This window comes from Metopolophium dirhodum, chromosome 1, assembly GCF_019925205.1.
Source record: "Metopolophium dirhodum isolate CAU chromosome 1, ASM1992520v1, whole genome shotgun sequence".
NCBI classification, from domain to species: domain Eukaryota; kingdom Metazoa; phylum Arthropoda; class Insecta; order Hemiptera; family Aphididae; genus Metopolophium; species Metopolophium dirhodum.
In genome coordinates, this window is record NC_083560.1 from 68,264,791 (window position 1) to 68,286,647 (window position 21,857).

Below are 21,857 nucleotides of genomic sequence, written 5' to 3' on the forward strand. Positions count from 1 at the left end.
TATGCGACTCGGCGTGTGGTTTATTATTATAATAATAGTGCAGTGCACTATAATAAATATAGCCATATAGGGATTGTGGCCACGGCACTGGCATATGCGCATTACCAACGGAGGTGTGGAGTGTGGACAGACCCACCACTTGTGCTCAGAAAGTTCTGGAGCGTTTCAAACGGTGTGTGCGTGTCCGAACGAAACTTTCTCGATGCTCTGCACCAGTGCGAACGGACGCGCGCGCTAGTATTTGTGCGTTTCGTACTTTCGTACAACGTAATAAATAATGTGTTTTGAGCATATAAAAATATAATATTATAATACGCGTACTATAATATTATACAGGCACTCGATTAATGATATCGATTATGTGTACGTAGAGTTTTACGTCGTGTGTGTTGCTGTTTGGTTATGATAATAACAGGTTTTTATTTTTAAAAACTGTATATATTATTATTGTTTTCTCCGTCACGCCGTAGAACATTGATGAATCATGAATATTATCAATACCAAAACGAGGAAAAACAAACTGTTCGGGTTGAACGAGTCCGATGTGCACATTCAGTCGTTCAGACGTCGCCATTATTATAACTATTATTAAGTCAATATAGTAATAGTCGGTTACGTCGTTTTGTGAATTCAATACCGGACGACGTGTTGCGGTGGCGCCTGGCTAGCAGACTCGAAAACAATCGATTTTCACGACAGTCGTAGTACGTTTTTCGTGCGCGTGTCGTCGTTACCAAGCTTTTACGTTAATCGTATCGTCGATCGCGACTCTTTTCCCTTCCAGTCGAATATCACCAGCGGCACCACGCTGACACGGCACCTGCGTCTCCCCGCGGACCACCTGCCTGCCAATCAGTCATCCAGTCGTGTGTATAATATTATTATAGTGAAGACGTAAAAAGTGTTATCACAGGATCGCAATGGCAGCTGCTTGATGCCGCTGTAACAATAACAATGGATTGATGATAACGTTTTTTTTTTACTGTTTATAATTTTATAATTCATTGTTTACGATAATAGAAACAAAAGACCGAACGGAATAAAATTCTCCGTCGCTACTAGCTAGTCGTCGGGGATCGATCGTTCGGAACCTCTCTTAGTTTTGATTTCTTATGCTAATTCACGAAAAGCAGCCGCCGTCGAGGCGGTTGATTTATTACTACAAATCTTGCAAATCGAATAATTTCGATACGTACAATAATTTATTTTCGTAAAGATGCATTGATTCTACTGGCCGTTTGGACTTCAGAAAAATGGTCACTGTCAACAGCAACAACAACAGCAGCAGCAGCACCAGCAATTCCACACAATTAGTTGAAACGGTGTCAATCGATTATGATGACTTCAACGATGCCTTTTTGACGTGCGCAACTTGTCTGTGTGAGAATTTGTATACATTGTTGTTTTGTTGTAAAAAAATATGTGTGTTATAAAATAAAAAAATGTTAATACTTTGTCATTGTAAATATTATTATAGGCGTATACGATGGAGCTGAACGTGCGCCGAAACTCTTACCGTGCTCACATACAGTGTGTGTTCACTGTTTGACAAGGATTGCAGCAGCTGCTAACAATCGACGCACAACACAAGACTTGAACAATGGCCGAGGCAGTAGTAGTAATACTATACAATCTCAGCAACAACAGGAATCTCAGACTGCTCAACAACAGCGACAAACCTTTAGGTGTCCAATATGCAGGGAACTCATAGTTGTTCCTCAAAATGGTGGAGTCACAGCTCTCCCTCCATCATTTCTAGTCAATCAACTACTCGATTTGATATCTACTCATAGACGACGCACCTTAATACCAACATGTTGTGGAGGTGGTGTATTATCTTCACACATTAATCAGGTATTACAAATTATAACTTAAGCCCGGAATTATATGCATTTAAAAAATATAAAATATGAATACCTAAGCAAAAAAAAGGTGTAAAGACGGTAACCGCTCTGCTGTACATTAGGTGTTGAGCAGTTGTGCAATATTTTATCTAGATAATTATTCAAATAAATAGGTATGTATTCAAATAAGAAATTATTATTCAAATCATTTTTTTTTTATAATTATTTGTTTAAAAATGCATTTAAATAATTTTAAAACATTATTACTTGGATCTTTCATTTTCAAACATAATACCAGATTTGTGCAAAATTTTATCTAGATAATTATTCAAATGAATATGTATTTAAATGATTTATTTACAACTTTTATTTGAATAATTGTGAAAAAATCATCCAAATAATAATTTATTTGAATAAAATGTTATCTAAATAATCATCTAAATAAAATTTAATTTGAATAACGCCCTACTCTGGTATCAAGTATAACTCGTCACTCAGGAGTAAGCCACTGTAACTTACATGTTACATTTGAATTCAATGATAAATCGTGGCATACAAAAAACAATAATGATCGAAGACATTCTGTCAATTTGTATTACTAAGTATATTTTATGTTAGGTATATTTATATTGCTTATAAAGTAATTTATTTTACTGTTAGTAGTACAGTAGGTTAAATTAATTTTTACCAAAGACACTTCATTTAAAAATGTTATTGTTGTGAATATGAAATATAATGGGCTATCTTGTTACATGCACTGTACTGGAAACATTGCGAGGATGTGCAGTGTGTGTTCTACTGTTTTTGGTATTTAAATAATATTATTTTTGAAGTGGAAAATGTAAAAGTGGGTTTAATAACAAATTAAATAATATTCAAAATTATTATAAATAGGTTGTTATAATATAATCAACAGCTTTGTTACGGTCCTCTCATTTTTTATCACTTATTACTTAATAATGTATGCTATTAAATTTTGTTCTTTAAAAATATTTTAAATAATTAGAGTAAAATTATTAAAATATTTGTGCCACTTCCCTTAAAAAGGTATTAAATGTAACTCTTTTATTGATTTGATTTCACTATGTTTCAATAAGATACCAGTAATAGCTGTTTATTATTTTTATAAATGATAAATAATTTATATTAATAAATATAATAAACTATTATTATATAATATTCATACAGTAATATAGAGAAGACTATCAAGAGTTGTACCACACATATTTTTGTAAATTTTAGATTCTGAGTGGAACGATGAATGTATTGATTTTACAATGATGTGTGTTTTTTTTAAAAAATTTTTTTGTGTCTGTCATCACCTTTTAGGACATTAAAAGTGCTTGGATTTTCTTTTACAGTAACTTTTCTGATAGGAAAGTGAATCTAGTTGGTACTTTGGGGGTTAATAGTATAAAAATTTCCCAGTAGTTTTCAAAAGCGACATGAAAAGCAAAAGAAAAATTAAGGAAAAACGGGAATTTTTACGCAAAATCTGTATTTGAGAAAATCAATTTTGGCTTTTGGTGCAACTCTAAAAAAAATGATCGTAGGTACATGAAATGTTGACTGAATGTTTATATAAGCATTTTCTATACACCATAACATTTTCTAAATATTTTGAACTGTTTACAGACATTTTAAATTTACATTTCTTTTAGTTTTATCAGTTTTAGTTTTTTTCTATAAATATCAATAAAATTTTACCTGTTGAGTAAAAAAGCTTGAAAATGCAATAGAAGGATCCTAGGTTATTGTTTCAAAGGCAGATGAAAAAAATTAAAAATCCTTAGTCACAGTTTTTATTTATAAGCATTTAAAGTTCAAATTTTGACAAAATACGGAAAAATCACGAAAATTAGCAAATTATTTTGAGTTGAGAATTCATAAAAATTTTTCTTTTTAAATCTAAGATTTTAAAATGTAAAAATGTAATATAAGATTACTCATAAGTTTGTCTACCTTTATCAAAAAAAAAAAAATGTCTACAAGAAACTTAAATTAAATTTTTATGAGCGTCTGAATGTAACAATTTTCTTATTTTATTGTAATTAAAAAACAAATGACTATAGATACTTGAAAATTTCACTGAATGTTTATATTAGCATTTTCTATACACCATAAAATGATGAAAATATTTTGACTCTTTTTGAGCTGTTTACGGACATTGTCAGTTTTCAATTTTTTTAGTTTTTTTTTTCTATAAATATCAATTAAATTTTATTTGTTCGGTAAAAAAGTGTGAAAATTTAATATAAGGCTCCTGATATATCGTTCTAATAGCAGTTGAAAAATATTAAAAATACAGGCACAATTTTTTTTTATAAGCATTTGAAGTTCAAATTTTGACACTATTCATCAAATTTATAATTTATTAATTATTTTGTAGTTAAAAATGTATAAAATGTTGAACTTTTATGGCTAAGGATTGAAAATTTAAAACAAGGCTCCATATAAATAGGTTATATATAAATTATTTTATTCACAATAATATCATCATATATACTTTGTAATATCATAGGCTGACTGACCGTTTTCGCACAGAATCGTTTTTCTTATACAATGATATTATATCATTGAATTCAAATTTAACACCATCCATTACAGTAACCCACTTGTTTTGGCTGAATAAATAAATAAATAAATAACTATAAAAACATAATATGGAGGATCTTTGTATTTTCAAGTTTTTTGACTTCAAAAATGTTTTATTGTCATTTTTAGAAAAAAAAACTAATACAAATTGAAAATGTAAAATGTCTAAATATGCAGTTATTTGCATTATATTAATTATACTTCATATAATTACGGAATTAAATAGGTATTACATTTTATAGTAGGTACATAATGTGACATTTTTAATGTCAAAAAATAGATTAAAATATAGGTAATTATAATAATTTAAATTAAAGTTAGTTTTAATTAATACAACAAAAAATAAATAAATAGTTACATGTAAAAATAAAGTAAGATAGAAAACACATGAATAAACATACTTAGTTTATGTTATAACATATGATGAATCTGTTTACTGTGTGTCGTATGAAATAAATAAATATTATTTATAGAATTACCAATCAAAATATTTATTTGAAGGAGAGTATATTTTGTGTATACTAGCAGTTTTAAAGTTTTAAAATAGAATAAGAATTTATTTCTAGCATTGAATGAACAAAGTTTAAAATTCAAACAATTTATCTGTTTATGGAGTTATTAAAATACAAATTTAAAGTTAATCAATTCAAATTTTGTATTAAATGAAATAATCTTAAGAAGCTGCTCACATAGTTATATAGTGAATGTTTTTGAAAATAGAATTTACAGTATATTTAAAGATCTCAAATTGTTATTACCTATTTTTAAATTTGTCAATTTATTTTTCATTAAATTTGTGTATTAGGTATAATATGTATTTATGAACTAATATGCAATGTACATCAAAATAAACAAAATACAATTTGTTATGATATAAAACGTTGACATTTTTAACCATTATGCAAACTTTAAAACTACCCAATATAAATAAACACCACTTATATAATTCCGGGCTGGTCTAATTATAACTAATTATATTAGAACCAGAAATAATATTAATGGTTATATGTATTATTTTATTTTTTCCATATTCACTAGGAATTGCTGTATTGTGAAACATGTGATCAAGTATTCTGCTCAGTTTGTACTAAACACGAGACAGCAATAGGCGGAGGCACCCTTATTTCTTCTAAAACTCCACCATTGGTTCATACAATCATACCAGTATCTGTAGCTATGAAACGTACATCTGAAATAATGTTGTATAAAGCTAATGAATGTGTTTCAAAAGTATGTGTCACTGATATTTATGTGTTATACAAATGTTGGTGGTATACATATTAATTTAAATGAATTGTAATTCATTTAAATTATAGTTAAACTGTTCGAGAGATGGAGTATGTGCTGAACTAGAACGTTTAGATACAGCTCGTAATGAATGTTTATCTACTTTGGATGATACATTTAGTGATCTGATGAACATTATAGAAGTCCGTAAGCAACAATTGCAACAACAAATACATAAGGCATGTGATGCAAAAAATAGAATTTTGAGTCAACAACTCTCAGCTATTGATATTGAAAAAACTAAAGTATGTATAAAACCAATGTAATTATTGTTATTACATAGCTTTTGTTGTGTTGTCGTTTATTAGTCATTATAATATGTTAATAACATTATTTCATTTATATCTAGGTTATGGATGAATGTGGCAATGTCAATCAATTATTGGATGTACAATCTATTAATCAACGGATACAAATTTTAAATGATCGTTTGCAAAAACCTACAGGCGGTATAGAAGAACCTCGTGAAAATGCTTTTATTGCCTTGGATTTAGATCTAACAGCAATAAAAAATGTTGTTAATAATGCTATTGGACAAATGGGTTGTGTACGCACTACAACTACTTGTCCTGGTAATTGTACACTGAATGTTGCTGAATCAAATGGTAATATTGTTTAAATTAAATATCAGCTTAATAACAATTGTCTATAGGTATAAAAATATCTTTGTATTTTTAGGAGACAATTTGTTGATTCCTCGTTTAGTTGATACACAGGTTGCTACTTTAACAGCTGTTGACTATGATGGGAATCGACGCAATTTAGGTGGCGATCCAGTTATTATAAAATTAATTGGACCTTTGGATGACACACAACAAGAAATGGCTCCAAACAATTTAGGGCATCAACACCAAGATAATAATACTAGTGATGATGGAGTGCGTATTATTGATCATAAAAATGGCCAATACACTATTCGTCTACGTTTATCTAATTGTGGCAGGTATATAAATTGGAATTATTAAGAAAAAACAATTTATTAATTTGACTTCTATTTTTATGTATTTTAGATATAAACTTCTTGTTTATGTGCTTGGTAGACCTGTATCATATAATGGTAATACTGGACATATTGACTTTTCTATAATAAAAAGTATTGACCCTATATGCCAATATAGTAGAGGACCTTCAATGCAACAACCTGTTGCAATTGCTGTAGATCACAATTCAGCCAGGGTAAGATGCCAAAAAATTATGTAGAATATGATATAACAGGTAATAATATGCATCTCATTAAAATGTTGTATTTATAATTTCTAGGTGTATGTTTTAGATACTGGAAATTGTCGCATAAGAGTGCTTGATACCCACTTAAATTATATATGTGATGTACAAAACATTGAAGCTATGCGAGGTCGTTCTTCAACTGGTATTGGTTTATTGAGCGATGATACATTAGTTACAGTTAATTGGCGTACAAACACAGTGACTCAGTAATAATTCCATAATTCGAAAATATATATTATCTATTTATTCATGGTTACAAAAATTATTTTTTTTTTTTTTTAGAATGACTTTAGATGGTGAAACAGTTAAGACGTGGACTCATTCGAGTATGATTGAGCCTATGTGTGTTGCTGTGGATAGAATTTATGATCATGTATTAATAGGGGATTCTTCATGTAACATACATGCATTTAAAGCGGCAACAGGACAACATCTATTTACAGTAAGGATTAAACAAATATGATGATAAACAAAACACTTATATTTTTTCATATATGTTATTGAATTAATGTATTTTTTTAAACTCTTATCTTCTTTACATTTACCATAACAACTAATACCTGTAATATTTGATTTTTAACCTATAATATTGTATTTAAAAATTTAAATACAGAATATATTGCTGGACGTTTTTATGTGTGACCCAACAGTTAACACATATTTATTATTATTATTTTTATTTATAGATAAATAATAAGAAAAGTAATGGGAAATCGGCTGAATGTGTAGGTACCTTTATGGCAATTGGGCCACATTCACAGATAATTGTAATTTCTGGTATAACTACAGCTGGATGTCGTTGTTTAGATATATATTCATGCAAAGGCACTTATGAGCGGTCAATTACAGTTATGACAACAATAGATAAATGTAAGTAGTTTATAAAAGTATTAATAATTCTTTTTTTAAATGGTCTTACTTTTAACTAATACAATATGTTTTCAATTTTTGATAGCCACACATTTATATAGCTCATTGGCTACTTGTAATAATTTTATACTGGCTACTAGACGCCACTATAACTCATACGTAGTTGACTTGATTGATATGGAAACTGAAAAATTAGTAAATACTGTTGATTCCAATGGCTGCAAATTGCGTCGTCCAGCTGGTATGGTAGCATTTTCCGAACTTCAAGATTCTGTTATCGATGATAGTCAACAATGCTCATCGTATTATTTATTGGTGACTGATGTAGCAGCTGATAGCGTAAAAAAATATCGATTTTTTTAACTAGTATTAGTCAACTACTTATTAAACAAAAAAATACCTGTCTACTTAATTATGTATTAAAACTTATAATGTTATAAGTCTAAAATAATTATATGTGTTGAATATTCTTCTCTCTTCATATTTGTGTACTATGTCTTGTATAGTTAGTCATTCTGTTTAAAAAAAATGTCCTGTTTTTAAAATTAATAGTTAACATATGTTTAGAGAGGTTGATATTTAATGATCCTATTAAATTTATTCAAAAGCTAAAAGCTCAATTGTATTTAATTTGTCTAATTAAATATTAAGGCTATTATTGAAAAATGTATATAATGCATGTAAAACATTTATTGGTTATGACTTGTGGGTTTTATATATTGACCTTTATGTGCAAAGATTTATGCCACATTTTAAAACCATACCAACCATTTTATATAAGTCAGAATGTTTGTACTAAATACTATAAATATGTATTCTCTTGTTCATATTCTAGTCAAATATATTTTTTTTTATTCTTTACTATATTATAAGGTAAATAATGTATCCAGAGTTTAAAATACCACTACTTAGTATAAATATCTATATTAGACTTATTGTGTAATCATGTTTATGTTTGTATTAAGAAAAAAATCATAAATAATGTGGTTATCTTATAGTTTATTTAATGATGATATTATAACACATCGAATTACTTATCATAACACTAACTTAGAAAAATACACGTTTTAATGTCAAATAAAGAAGAACAACTAAAGAACATTTATAATTTTTTTTTTTATTATTAATATTAAATTACTACCTCATTTACATCAATTATTTCGATTTTAATACTTAACAGTCTTGACACAAGATGAAATAATCGAGGCGGTTAAAATACAAAAAAAACTATCTCATTTTAATAGGGTAAGTATACACACATATACATTTACAGACACACACATACACATATACAGTTACACACACATACTGACATGTGGAAATTTACAATACTGCTTATACATAGTAAAAATAGTATACAAATATAAATTAAATATTTGTTATAAGGCATGTTATGAGAAAATAAATAGGTATTAACTGTAAGTTATTTTTCAATGGTTAAGAGACCAAATATTCCTTTCAGTATATTCCTTAAAGTATATTAAGACAAATAATGTTTAATTTTTAAAATTATTAAAACTATATGCATTAATGCAATTGGAAGTATGGAAGAACTGGCTCTAAGGAATGTTTTTATAGCCTCCTTTAAAAGTATTATGTAAATTCAATGTACTGTAATAATATCTAGTTTCCTGATTATGGTACTGAAGACTGAAGTTGTACCTTTGACTAGATGTATATTACAATTATTGTAATATATGACAATATTTAATTATTATCATTTTTAAGTCAAACACATTTTATAATATACTGTTTGGTAGTACAAAAATGAAATATTTGACACATTATATTCAAATTTTTTTTGTTATTGGTTGTAATAGGTTCTAAATGTACTTTTTAAAATGACTTTTCCTACTATTTTTAAAAGACCTAGTATTTTGTTAACAGTCTATCAATTGGTAACTTTGACTCTTGATATAAAAGTTAATTTCATACTTCGACATGCATTATATAATTTATAATTAAGTGAATACACTTAAAGCTTAATTTAAGCTTATATTGTTGTCACCAAAATATAAATTAGTTTTTAAACTTAACCATATTGTACACTAACATTATTTACACATATTAAATAGGTACTATTTATTATTATTATTTCACAAAAAATATTTCATTTCTTCTTAGTATTTGGGATATAGTTATAGTTTTCTTTTAAAACTACTAATGAAAATCCAAACATAATATTAAAAGTTATAAATTAAAATCTATTAATATTATTTAATATTAATTATAATTAGACGCTTAAAACAACTAAAAAAATTATGAAAAAAGTTAAACATATTATTTTTTAAAATGTGTTCTCCCATATTTGGTCTTTTAACCACTAATTATTCTTATGAATTGATGGGTGTTGTGAATGAATAAAGAAAATAATTCTGCCCGGTAGAGATTTTGCGAAAAAAAGAAAAGGCAAAAGAGATATGGACATGACCAGATGCTACTTTGTGATTGTCGGAAAAACTGGGTATGTTTCATTATTTTGATACAACGTAAATTTTATAAATTATGCAGTGATTAGTAACCACTTGTATTGTTATGAGATTTTGTGCCAGTCATATGTGCTGGACCGCTGCCATTTATAGTGCGAACAGTGTTCTTCAACGCCTGACGTTTATTGCAAAACCAAATGCGTATCACTTCACGTTCGTAGCCCAATCTGTGTGCCAGTCCAGTGATTTCAGATCCTGAAAACGAAAAGGTATTTGTACTAATAACACAATATTCAATATACTATGAACTAAGTAGAAAAAAATAATGTATTTATAATACCTATTTTATTCTATTTTTTTTTACCTATTTTAGCTCAACACAATTTAATGGTAGGTATAATTAAAAAATTTCACGAATTTCTTGAAAAAAATTAGGCACTACCACCTACCTAATTAATGTCTGTACGTCCTTAAAAAAATTTATATTATTTTAATTTTTACGTTGTTTGTAAGTCGTATGTACTATATATTTTAACTGGAATTACATTTATTTAGGTACTAGATAGGCGTACACCATTTTTGTGAGGACAAATTATATCAGTCATCTTAGGTAGGTACCTATTATGTTGATAGGTTCTTATTTGACTGTAAGTGTATTATAGGTACCTTAGTACCTATTCGCTATTTTAGTAGGTAATAGGTACCTATTTCATAATAGGTACACTAGTCCACTATAAAAAACACACTCAAAACAATTAAAAAATGTATTTTTTTTCTTGGGAAGGTAATGACTGTAGTGATTAAGCATTAATACATAATGAGATATAATTAAACATGTTCATTTGATGGTCTTTATATTATAATAATACCTACTATTTTTTTTAAATACATGCACCATTAAATCAGTGACAAAATTATGGGTATTTAGTATTTAAATTTATAATGATATTAACAAGTAGGTTAACTTATCTTATTAGTAAGCAAGCCACAAAATAGTACCTATTAACTATTATAGGTACAATTATTATTTTTTTTTTTACCTGATGGGTGTGTATTGCGTTCAAAATGACCGTTTAACAACTCTAGGGCGTGTGGTGTAAACGAAGTGCGTCTTTTTCGTTTTTTGCACGACGCTAAGCTGTCACCACCGCCACCACTTGACGATGCAGATACTCCACCACTCAACAATTCGACAGCTGCTGCTGCAGCAGCCGCTGCGGCGGCTGCGTTATACCTCTGGTGATGTGAGTGACCACCAGTAATGTTTTTGTTGTTGTTATTGTTATTATTGTAATAATACCTAAAAAATATTACCAATTATTCTAACATAAGCAAATAAATAATTTTAAAATTGTAATTTTTATTCGTTTCACAAATTATTATCAACAAAATAATTGTATTGCTAAATATATTTTTTCTTCTGACATAAAAGGAACCTTTAAGTCCACCATCATAAAAATCCAAATCATCCAAATCTAATTGTTTAGCTGCTTTAGAAGCATTTTTTATTCCAAATATTAAAATACCCTAAGGTCTTTACTCCGTCCATCTATCGTTGTTTAGGTCTGCTTCTTGGTCGTTTTGAATCTAGTTTCCATCCTATTATTTCCCCTAAGTATTCCCTCCGATCTCTATATACGTGCCCGGGCCATCTTAAACTGCTGTTCATCATGATACCTACTATGCCAGGTTTTCTATACAGTTATTTGAATTGTTTAATATTCCAAATGTCTTAATCTCCTTTTTCATCATTCTTTGTACCTACCATAATAGGTATGATTTTCTCAAGATCTTCCATCGACCAATCTCAGGTTTTTTAGTCCGATATCGTAGTTGCCCATGTTCCACACGCATAAAGGGCCACTGGTCTAATCAGGACTTTGTAGAGAATTGCCTTTTATCAGTTTTATCTCCTAGATAAAATCTCTGATTTAAACAGGGATAGTAGATATTTGTATTTAATGAGATCTGTTTGCTGCTATGAGCCTTTCTTTGATTTCCTGTTTACTAAAGATTCACCATCACTCCTAGAAACATATCCCACTATTTCAATTATGTACTTGTCTATTTCTAATTTTCTTGTTCCTATAATCTATACTGTTGTCTTGATAGGTAGTATATTTTTTTAATAGTAATTTAATAGTTTATCAGATTTTCCTCAGTTTTAGCTATTATAACAATATAATCTGGATACCTATGATATTATTATCAGTTCTTGATTATCTTAGATTTTTAAGCCCTCAGATTCTTCGAGTATTTGTCTCCATACTAATTCCAGTGCAACGTTAAACAAGGTACCTAAGCGATAAAGAGTCTCTTCGTCACTGTAAACTCTTAAGATTATGTTTCTCCAAAATTAACTTTATATTTCGAACCGGGTACGCACGTTTTGACCATTCTAACCAATATTCCAGACACTCCCATTTTGGTTAGCATTTCACTCTAGGTTTCATCTCTATTTACCGAGTCGTATACCCCCTTAAAATCTACAGGTAGCATGTAGACATCTTTATCAAATGCCTGGCTCTTGGATCTGGTGTGCGGTCGCCTTACGCCCTTACCTACCTACCAAGCATACTGTCTGGTACTGCCTAATATTATTTCATTGTATTCAGTAGAAGAATGTTTAGTATTAACTTAATACGATGTATTTAATAGAGATATTATTCTATGATTCTTACAACCCATCATATTATTTCCTATTTCGTAGATCGGACGTAGGATCTACACCATGTTTCTGGGATTTCGTTTTGCTATTATGTTATTAATTAGCTTTTTATTTTCATTTTTCAGACATTTTTTGGACATAGACTTTCCGTTTTTAAGCGTTTCTATTTTTAGTTATATTCTTTCGTTCGATGGTTTATCTATTAGTTGTTACACAGTGGAACTCAATACCATGGTTAATCTCAAACCTGGTAAATTTGACAGTGTAGGTACCAACATGTCTTTGAAATCATTTGGTATTTTTTTATCCTGTTATGAGTCTTCTTTTCTCGCCATGGTTGATTTTGGCATAAATTTGAATTTTTCTTGATTTTTAATTCTATTTATATTACTAAATATAATATAATTACCTACTTAAAGTTAATTTATCGCTTACCTCTCCTCCATCATCCATTTCTCCAATACGGCTGGGTTCACTACGCCCATCATGTTATTTGTTTTGATGTTATTATTATTGTTATTGTATACATTATTTGGTTTTTTAGCGGGGTTGCCACTTTCCAGATTCTCAAATCTAAACAACACATATACACATACTTATTATAAAATGATATGTATTTATGATAAATTCGAGTTATTTATATAACTAAAAAAAACGTCCTACCTACTCGAATGTTAAAAGTTAAATAATTAAATGTTAATACCACACGTTTAAAATAACTAGGTAATAAAACTTTTATAGTTTGATATCACTATATCAGACTGATAACTATTATAATAAATTATACCTAGGTATTATTTTACATAAAAGATAAATTTATTTTATTTTATTAAAAGATAGAAAATTGACAATTCTTACATTGGTTGTTGTGCAGCGGCGAGTTGTGAAGCACATAGCATGTGTGTGGCGAGTGCTCTGAAAAGTTATGTGTAAAAAAAAACGTTTAACTTTCTTTATGTATAACATAATATCAGCGTGGGTAAGTTCTCATAATAGTAGTCTTTACTTACGTGCAAATAGCGTTTTGCTGATTATATGCAGCCGCTGCTGCAGCAGCTGCTGAGGTCGAGTCCTCGTCCTTGGATTGTTTTATGTGGCAGTTGAGTTGTGAAGATGGCGGTGCTAATGACTTTAAAGCATTTATGTTGGCGGAAGACGTTGGAGGCGCAGGAGATATAACATGGGAAGGCTGATGTGGCTGTTGTTTATCTTCTGAAAATATTATGACCGTGCCGATTATAAAAATAAGTATTTAAATAATAATAATGCATAATAGTTTATGAATCGTAACTTCGTAAGTGTTTTCGTTTTGGTATGGAAAACACTTTTATTAGTTACATACAATGCAGTGATATACTGGCAACATCCGGTGCACTACCATGCACTCAAATTAAATATTAAGTATTTTATCATTTTCCTGGGAAATAATAGATTTTTGAGAAATTTCATAAATGTATTTTTTATTAACAAAAAATCCTTAATACTTTATTTATAATTTAAAATATATATTTGATAAGTGCAATATTTTTTAGATTAAACACAAAAAACTGCTAAACATCCAATATATTTTGCAATTTTTAACCCATTTGTGGCACATGAAGTGGTTGAGTAATCATGACAACATTTAACTAAAATTACCTTCTTATAGTAGTGAACAAAATGGGAGGATAAGAAATCAAAAATATATATATTTGTTTCATTACATGTACAGCCGTATAGGTATAGTGGTTTTAAAAATTGTATGCAGGTACTTAGTACTAATCGATATGTTCAAACATGTATGGTAAGTTTATAGTCTTTGGGTAGACAATTTTTAGAATTTTATAATTAACTACTTATTTAATGGGTATTTATTTACATGGTAATACATTTAGGTTTTTCAGAAAATTTCAAAAAACGTAGGTTAGGTTGCAAAGTTGGTAAAAAAAGTATTTCAGTTTGTTAGCTTATTGTTATTCTAAGAATAAGCTATTGTTATTGTTGTTGTTCAGTATTATGTATTTTAGATTCTGAGTGGAGTGATGAATGTATTGATTTTAAAATGTGTGTGTTTTTTTTTTGTGTTTGTGTACACAATACGTTATCGGAATAGTGTTTTGATTTTAAACTTCAGTATATATTTTCCGGTGGGAAACTGAATCTAGTTGGACCCAATCTAACCATTGGGGAGGTCGAAATTTAAAATTTCTAGTAGTTTTCAAAAGTACCTGGAAAAATGAAAAATGTTTTCAGCATAATCAATTTTGGTTTATGGTGTAGATAACTCTTGGATACATGACATTTTCACTGAATGTTTATATTAGCAATTTCTATGCACCATAACATCTTCGAAATATTGCGACTCTTTTTGAGCTATTTATAGAGGCATAAGAACATTTTGAGTTTTATTAGTTATATAACATACCTCATAAGTTTTTTGTATGTTTAACCGGAAAGTCAAATAAAATTTGATGAGCGTTTGAAGTTAGACATTAGATATTCAACACATAAACTAACAAATTCTCATACAACGATTTTCTTATATGTTGTTATTCAATAACTTATAACCGAAGATACTTCAAATTTACACCAAATGTTTATTTACTATATTTGATAGAAATTTTAAAATACTTTGACCCGTTTATCAACTTTCAATTTTTTAGTTTTTTTTTCTATAAATATCAATCAAATTTAATTTGTTTGGTAAATAAGTTTGAAAATTGAATACAAGGCTCCTGATAGGTATATAATATATTGTTACAACAGCAGTTGAAAAATATTAAAAATACAAACACATTTTTTTTAAAAAGCATTTTAAGTTCAAATATTGACGAAATTTGTAAAATTGAAAATTTACAAATTATTTAGTAGTTAAAAATTTATAGAATGGTTGACTTTTATAGCTAAGAATTAAAAATCCAAAACAAGGTTTCGCGTAAGTAGTTAATTCTGTAACCAAAAAATCTAAAAAATGTAGACCCAGTTTATTTTTAGATTCTGAGTAGAACAATGAATGTATTGATTTTACAATGATGTAATTTTTTTTTGTTTGTTATCACAGCTTTGATTTTCTTTAACAGTATCTTGTTCGATGGAAAAGTGGATCTAGTTAGTGCATTCAAATTCCCAAAAGTTTTCAAAAGCGACGGGAAAAACAACATAAAAATTTAGGAAAAACGGGTATTTTTACGCAAAATCGGTTTTCCACAAAATTTTGATTTATTTTGAACTGTTTAGGAACATTTTCTGTTTCCAATTTAACTAGTCTTTTTTTTAATGAATGTCAATAAAACTTTATTTGTTGGGTAAAAAAGCTTGAAAAAAATTTAATACAAGGCTTCTATTATATTGTTACAATAACATTTGAAAATATAAAAAATCCTTAGCTACAGTTTTTTTGTATAAGCGTTTAAAGTTCAAATCTTGACAAAATACGGAAATATCACGAAAATTATCAAATTATTTTAAGTTGAGAATTCATAAAAATGTTTCTTTTTAAATCTATGATTTGAAAATGTAATACAAGATTATTCATAAGTTTGTCTTCCTTATAAAAAAAAAATGTCTACAAGCAAATCAAATTAAATTTTTATAAGCGTTTGAAGTTCATATTTTTACAAGATTGGATATTCACCTGATTTCTCATGTAGTGGTTTTGTTATTTTATTGTTATTCAAAAACGAATAACTGTAGATACATGCAAATTTTACTGAATGTTTATATTTTCATTTTCTATACACCATAAAATTTTGATATATTTTGATTCTTTCTGAGCTGTTTACGGACATTGTCAGTTTTCAATTTTTTTAGTTTTTTTTTTCTATAAATATTAATTAAATTTTATTTGTTGGGTAAAAAAGCGTGAAAATTTAATGCAAGGCTCCTGATATATTGTTACAATAGCACTTGAAAAATATTATAATACGGAGGCACAATTTTTTTATAAGCATTTAAAGTTTGAATTTTGACACTATTTATCAAATTTAAAATTAAATAATTATTTTGTAGTAAAAAATTTATAAAATATTCAACTTTTATAGCTAAGGATTGAAAATTTAAAACAAGATTTCACGTAAATAGGTTATATATAAATTATTTTATTCACAATAATATCATCAAATATACTTAGAAATATCATAGGCTGACTGACCGTTTTCGCTAAGAATCGTTTTTCTTATGCAATGATATTATATCATTGAATTCAAATTTAACACAATCCATTACAGTGCCCCAATGTAACCTACTGTACAGCATAGCGACATCTACTTACCCACTTTTTTAGTTGTTTTAAGTTTAAATTTGAACGAAATAAAATATTAAATAACCAAGAATAACGATTTTAGTTATTCTGTTGTAATTTAAACATTTCATTCGTGGGTACTTGAAACTTTTAAAGTTTATTATTGTATACAAATATTGAAATATTATACTATGCAAATAATATTAATTTAACTTACCGGATACCGTATTAATAATAACAATATACATTTAATATAAAATTTCCTATAGGCTGACAAACTGCCTCCATTCAGAATCGTTTTTTGGCTACAATGATAATATATATCATTAAATTAAAATTTTATACCATCCATTACAGTGATCCACTGGCCACTTGTAACCTACTGTACAACAGAGCAACATCCACTAACCCGCTTCATGTATATATATTATTTAATATTTTATGTAATTTTAACTCTTAATACAAATTTTAAAATTCATTTAATATTAATTACAGTTTCTTTGATGTTCAAGTTAAAAAAATCATTGATGTGAAATATGTAGGTATAATATTGGTCGCATTGATGTACACATAAATTTATAATTACTCACTGTTAAGTAATAGTATCAGTAATACCACCATTAATTATCATGCATATATGTATGTAAATTTAATCAATGAATAATTACTCTCATTAAATTAAAAATATATTTTACAAAATCGTTACTTTTATTTAAGTAATCTGTGATCTTAACACCACTCATAAGAACAGGGTTACTTAGGAAATAATGTAGGTACTTTATTATTTTATTACTATTTCAGACTTTGAATAAATATATGTTTCTATATCGTGTTTGATTATGTAAGTTTTTAACGCATAAGTTTCCAACACCTGTAAAATATCTTTTAAAACTTTATTTATATAAGTCTATCAACTTATTTATCAAGACTGGTTAGTGTAGTAGGAATCAACCAACCAACTAGTGCTTAACTAGATACATAAGCTAACCTAACAAGGGGTTAGTACCTATAACGATTTGTTAGGAGCGCCGGGCAATCCAGCCTCCAAAATTGTTCATAGTTCATGGTTCTAACTTGTAGCACAGTACAATAACTGATTTTGGTTTCAAAAAGAAGTTTACGAGTGTTTGTTTTTGTCGACTTATCGTATTTAATTATGTTGGTAGTTCTTTTGATTATTCATTACAATCTGTCGATATTAATACTGAATCCTATACAGTTAAGGAGTAGTTGTTGGGGCCAATTCTTACTACACGAACCTGGTTGTTGGACTGATACAAATAAAGTTATCTTAAGTTATATTATTTTACTGGTACCTATTCGGAAAATATGACCTGTGTTTAAGACGAACGGAATAAAAGAAGACAAAGAAACCTAGAATTATTCAAAGTCTGAAATAGTTTTAAAATAATATAGTAGGTACACTATCACCTGAGTAACCATGTTCTTGAAGTTATTGTTTGAAGATCACAGCAGAGTAGCAGAGTACAGTGGCGCCCAAGATATATTTTTCAGGTGTAGCAAGAAATAATTTTACCCACCCACCCACCCACCACCTTACAAACTCAAAATTTTATTATTTTTACATATTATCATATTTTAATTGACAATATTAGTAAATATTAAGGTATCAACCAATATAATCTGTGATTAATAATGAACATATTTCAAGTTAATTATTTTATGTTATTATACCTACCCACCCCTTATTTTCAATGTGTAGCGACCGCTACACCTAGTAATAGGGTTGGGCGCCACTGGCAGAGTACAAGCTGAACGAGTAACTTGATATATACATCAATGCAAAATATTATTATGATCAATACAACCTAAATAAATCAGTAAAATACAATTTTCAATCGTAGAGTTTGCCGTTGCTTATTATTTCTACCTATACCTGGAGTCTACACTCGACTGACTCGGTGTATGTATAATATACTCGTAGGTACTCTACATTCCCATATCCTGTTTACCTAAGCGAATTTGCCGAACGCGATATAAATACGACGAGTCAGTATACCTAACTGGTAAATCGTTACACTGTCTATAGTCTATACATAATATTATATAGTAACATCAATTTAATCAGTTCGAAATTTCGCATCATACTATTCATATATCTATGTTCGTTAATCGTTATTACAGGCTTAGTGAAATGTTATAGGTATTAAAATTAAACAATACAAATATTATATTATATTAAATCCTATTAAATGTAGAAGTTGGTAGGACAATGATATTGGTATGAAAACATATTATTCTTGAAAATTATTTTATTTATTAAATGAACCATGCAGAATGTATAGAGACTGTCTAATATGCTAGTAGACAGTAGTATTTGGTACTAATTGAGTAGGTATTTAAAATTGATAAAGGAAGTGCAAGGTCGATTAATCATAGGACGTTCAATTAAATTTTACGTGTTACTTTTGTGATTTTGTGATTAATTAATTTACATAATAAATTATAATATACGCATTGTTGCAAACACATTTTTAAGGATTTAATAAAATTATAAAATATAATATAGGAAGTTAGAAAATTATATTTATTTGATATTAAGTATTAACTACCTAAGTATATGCATATTATATAAATATAATATATAGTTTCATATTTAATCTTATGTAATTTTCAGTTTCTAAGCTCCATATTTCCCCAATAAATATTATAATATATTATGACTGCGCTGTGTTCGTCCGTCTTGACTTTCGTTGCCTTGGTTACAGACATGAAGTGGCGCCGTTGTCCATTTTCAAGTTTTGGGGACATAATTGCTCATAATTATGATGTGACGTATGAATAAATTTGAACATAGTGGTATATATGCGTTGAAAAGCTGATGACTGGGTATATTTATAGGCGGGTTTTAGACTAGTTTTAATTACTATCGGCGCCACTGCTTAGTCACCTATACAATTATTGATTTTATAAAAATATTGTTTAATGATAATACCCAACTTTTGGCTTACACTTTTTAAGGTAGATAAATATTGTTTAGATTTGTGTGCCGTAAATCATAATAGAATATATAAACTTAGAATACTTAGAATATATAAAGTTAGGTAAAGAATCGAAAATCACTATAATGTCCAGCATAACAGGACAAGTTCTTTATTTATTTTTCAAAGTGCAACCTAGTTTACGTTAAGTTAATTAAAAAGAAAAATCTACTTTTTGAGTTAAAATTTACTGTTTATGATCCATCCAGCAAAATTAATTTGTTTAACTAAATTAAATGTATAACCTAATTCGGTTTATAATTTCTTTTAAATACTAAAATAGTCAAATCATTGTATACGAATTTTCATCGTAATTATGTATAAGAAAATAAATTATAAATATTATTTAGTGGTATTTATTATATTTTAAAGTTTATCAATTACCAATCATGACTAAGCAGTGGCGTGCTAAATACCACAGGGGGTGGTTAGGGGTTGTATCCCCCCCCCATAATTCCCGGACACGTCATTATGACTAAGGATTGAAATATATTCACCAAAGTGCATATAAAAAACTGATAAATGCATAGTTTTTTAAAAAATTAAAAATTACATTACTATTATTATTCATACGTCTTATCACTGTGAAATACATTTTTCTAAATTAATTAATTTATGTATTATACCTACAAAAGTTGGTTGTAAAAATTAACTTGTTAAAATTATTAGTTAGCATATCCAAAATTTTTAACACGAAACTTGTTAAGAGGACGCTACATGGCCATTTGTAGTCTTCGTCTTACAAGTGCGTAAGATAATTTACGCTCAGGAGAATGCGTTTAGCTCCGTTAGTTTAAAAACTAGATCGAATCGACCTATTATGGAACTTGATGGTATATACACTAACTGTGTTTGTATGTGGGTTTTTTACGATAGTTTAATTTTTTAGTAAGTTATGCGTATATAATATAGCGTAAATTAAAAACGTCCATAACTTATTGTGAAAAACCCATACAAACACAGATAATGTTCTTACCATCAAGTTGCATAATAGGTCGATTCACTCTAACTTTTAAGCTAACTGAGTTAAAAGTGACCTGCTGAGCGTAAATTTGATATGTTATGCACTTGTAAGACGGAGACAACAAATAGCGTCTTCTAAAGTTAAAATTTATGGAAAACTAGGAAATTGCAGAAAGTTAATCATATGCAGCTGTAAAGTGCGTTTGTCCTAATGTGTAATTCATTAGCTATTCTATACTGTTTCAATATTTCATTGGTTTATTTTTTTTTAAATTCCTTTTTATTCAGATATATGTTGGCTTATTGTTACACAACTATTTAAATACATTTCTATGTTTACCTTCATTTTCCGTTTCATCGCCACCATTATGTTGATCGGTTGTTGTAATTGCTGTTGGCCATACAGTTTGACGTTGAATTACTTCTACACCTCCTCCATTACTGCCGTCATTACGCCTGAGTGTAGGAGGTGACATTGGTGTCACAGCAGTAACAATTGAAGCAGCATTATTGGTTGAATAAATGCGACAATCTCCGTTTGTGCCCGTTGGTATTTGAACCATAGACGATTCTTTTGAACGTTGTACATTCATCGAATCACTGCTTTCCTCATTCTTGGCGCGAGGTAATAGCTTTTGTTGAGGCTGTTGACAAATGTTGAAAATAACATTTTATTGTAAAACATTATTACGTATATAGTTATTAAAGCTTTTAAATGGAAAAGTGAGGTGTATGTTAGTCTTTCATATGGAT

General features: G+C 28.5%; 2 protein-coding genes across 3 annotated transcripts in view; one reads left to right on the forward strand and one right to left on the reverse strand.

Moving 5' to 3' along the window:
- The first annotated feature begins 158 nt into the window (after positions 1–158).
- LOC132933663 (tripartite motif-containing protein 3-like) lies at positions 159–8,945 on the forward strand. The gene is made up of 11 exons (XM_060999934.1): positions 159–1,380; positions 1,478–1,854; positions 5,478–5,669; positions 5,756–5,971; positions 6,076–6,331; positions 6,405–6,669; positions 6,737–6,902; positions 6,987–7,159; positions 7,236–7,395; positions 7,640–7,823; positions 7,909–8,945. Exons 1-11 carry the CDS (start codon positions 1,254–1,256, stop codon positions 8,184–8,186), a joined length of 2,394 nt encoding a protein of 797 aa, XP_060855917.1. The 5' UTR covers positions 159–1,253; the 3' UTR covers positions 8,187–8,945.
- Positions 8,803–21,857, reverse strand: part of LOC132933662 (putative uncharacterized protein DDB_G0282499) — a 31,855-nt gene continuing 18,800 nt past the window's right edge. For both annotated transcript variants that reach the window (XM_060999933.1, XM_060999932.1), the window contains 6 exons: positions 21,445–21,748; positions 13,931–14,132; positions 13,779–13,835; positions 13,356–13,493; positions 11,293–11,552; positions 8,803–10,507 (listed from right to left, as the gene is read on the reverse strand). In XM_060999933.1, the coding sequence (XP_060855916.1) occupies positions 10,338–10,507; positions 11,293–11,552; positions 13,356–13,493; positions 13,779–13,835; positions 13,931–14,132; positions 21,445–21,748 (1,131 nt within the window). In that variant the 3' untranslated portion in view covers positions 8,803–10,337. The remainder of the gene's footprint in view (positions 10,508–11,292; positions 11,553–13,355; positions 13,494–13,778; positions 13,836–13,930; positions 14,133–21,444; positions 21,749–21,857) is intronic.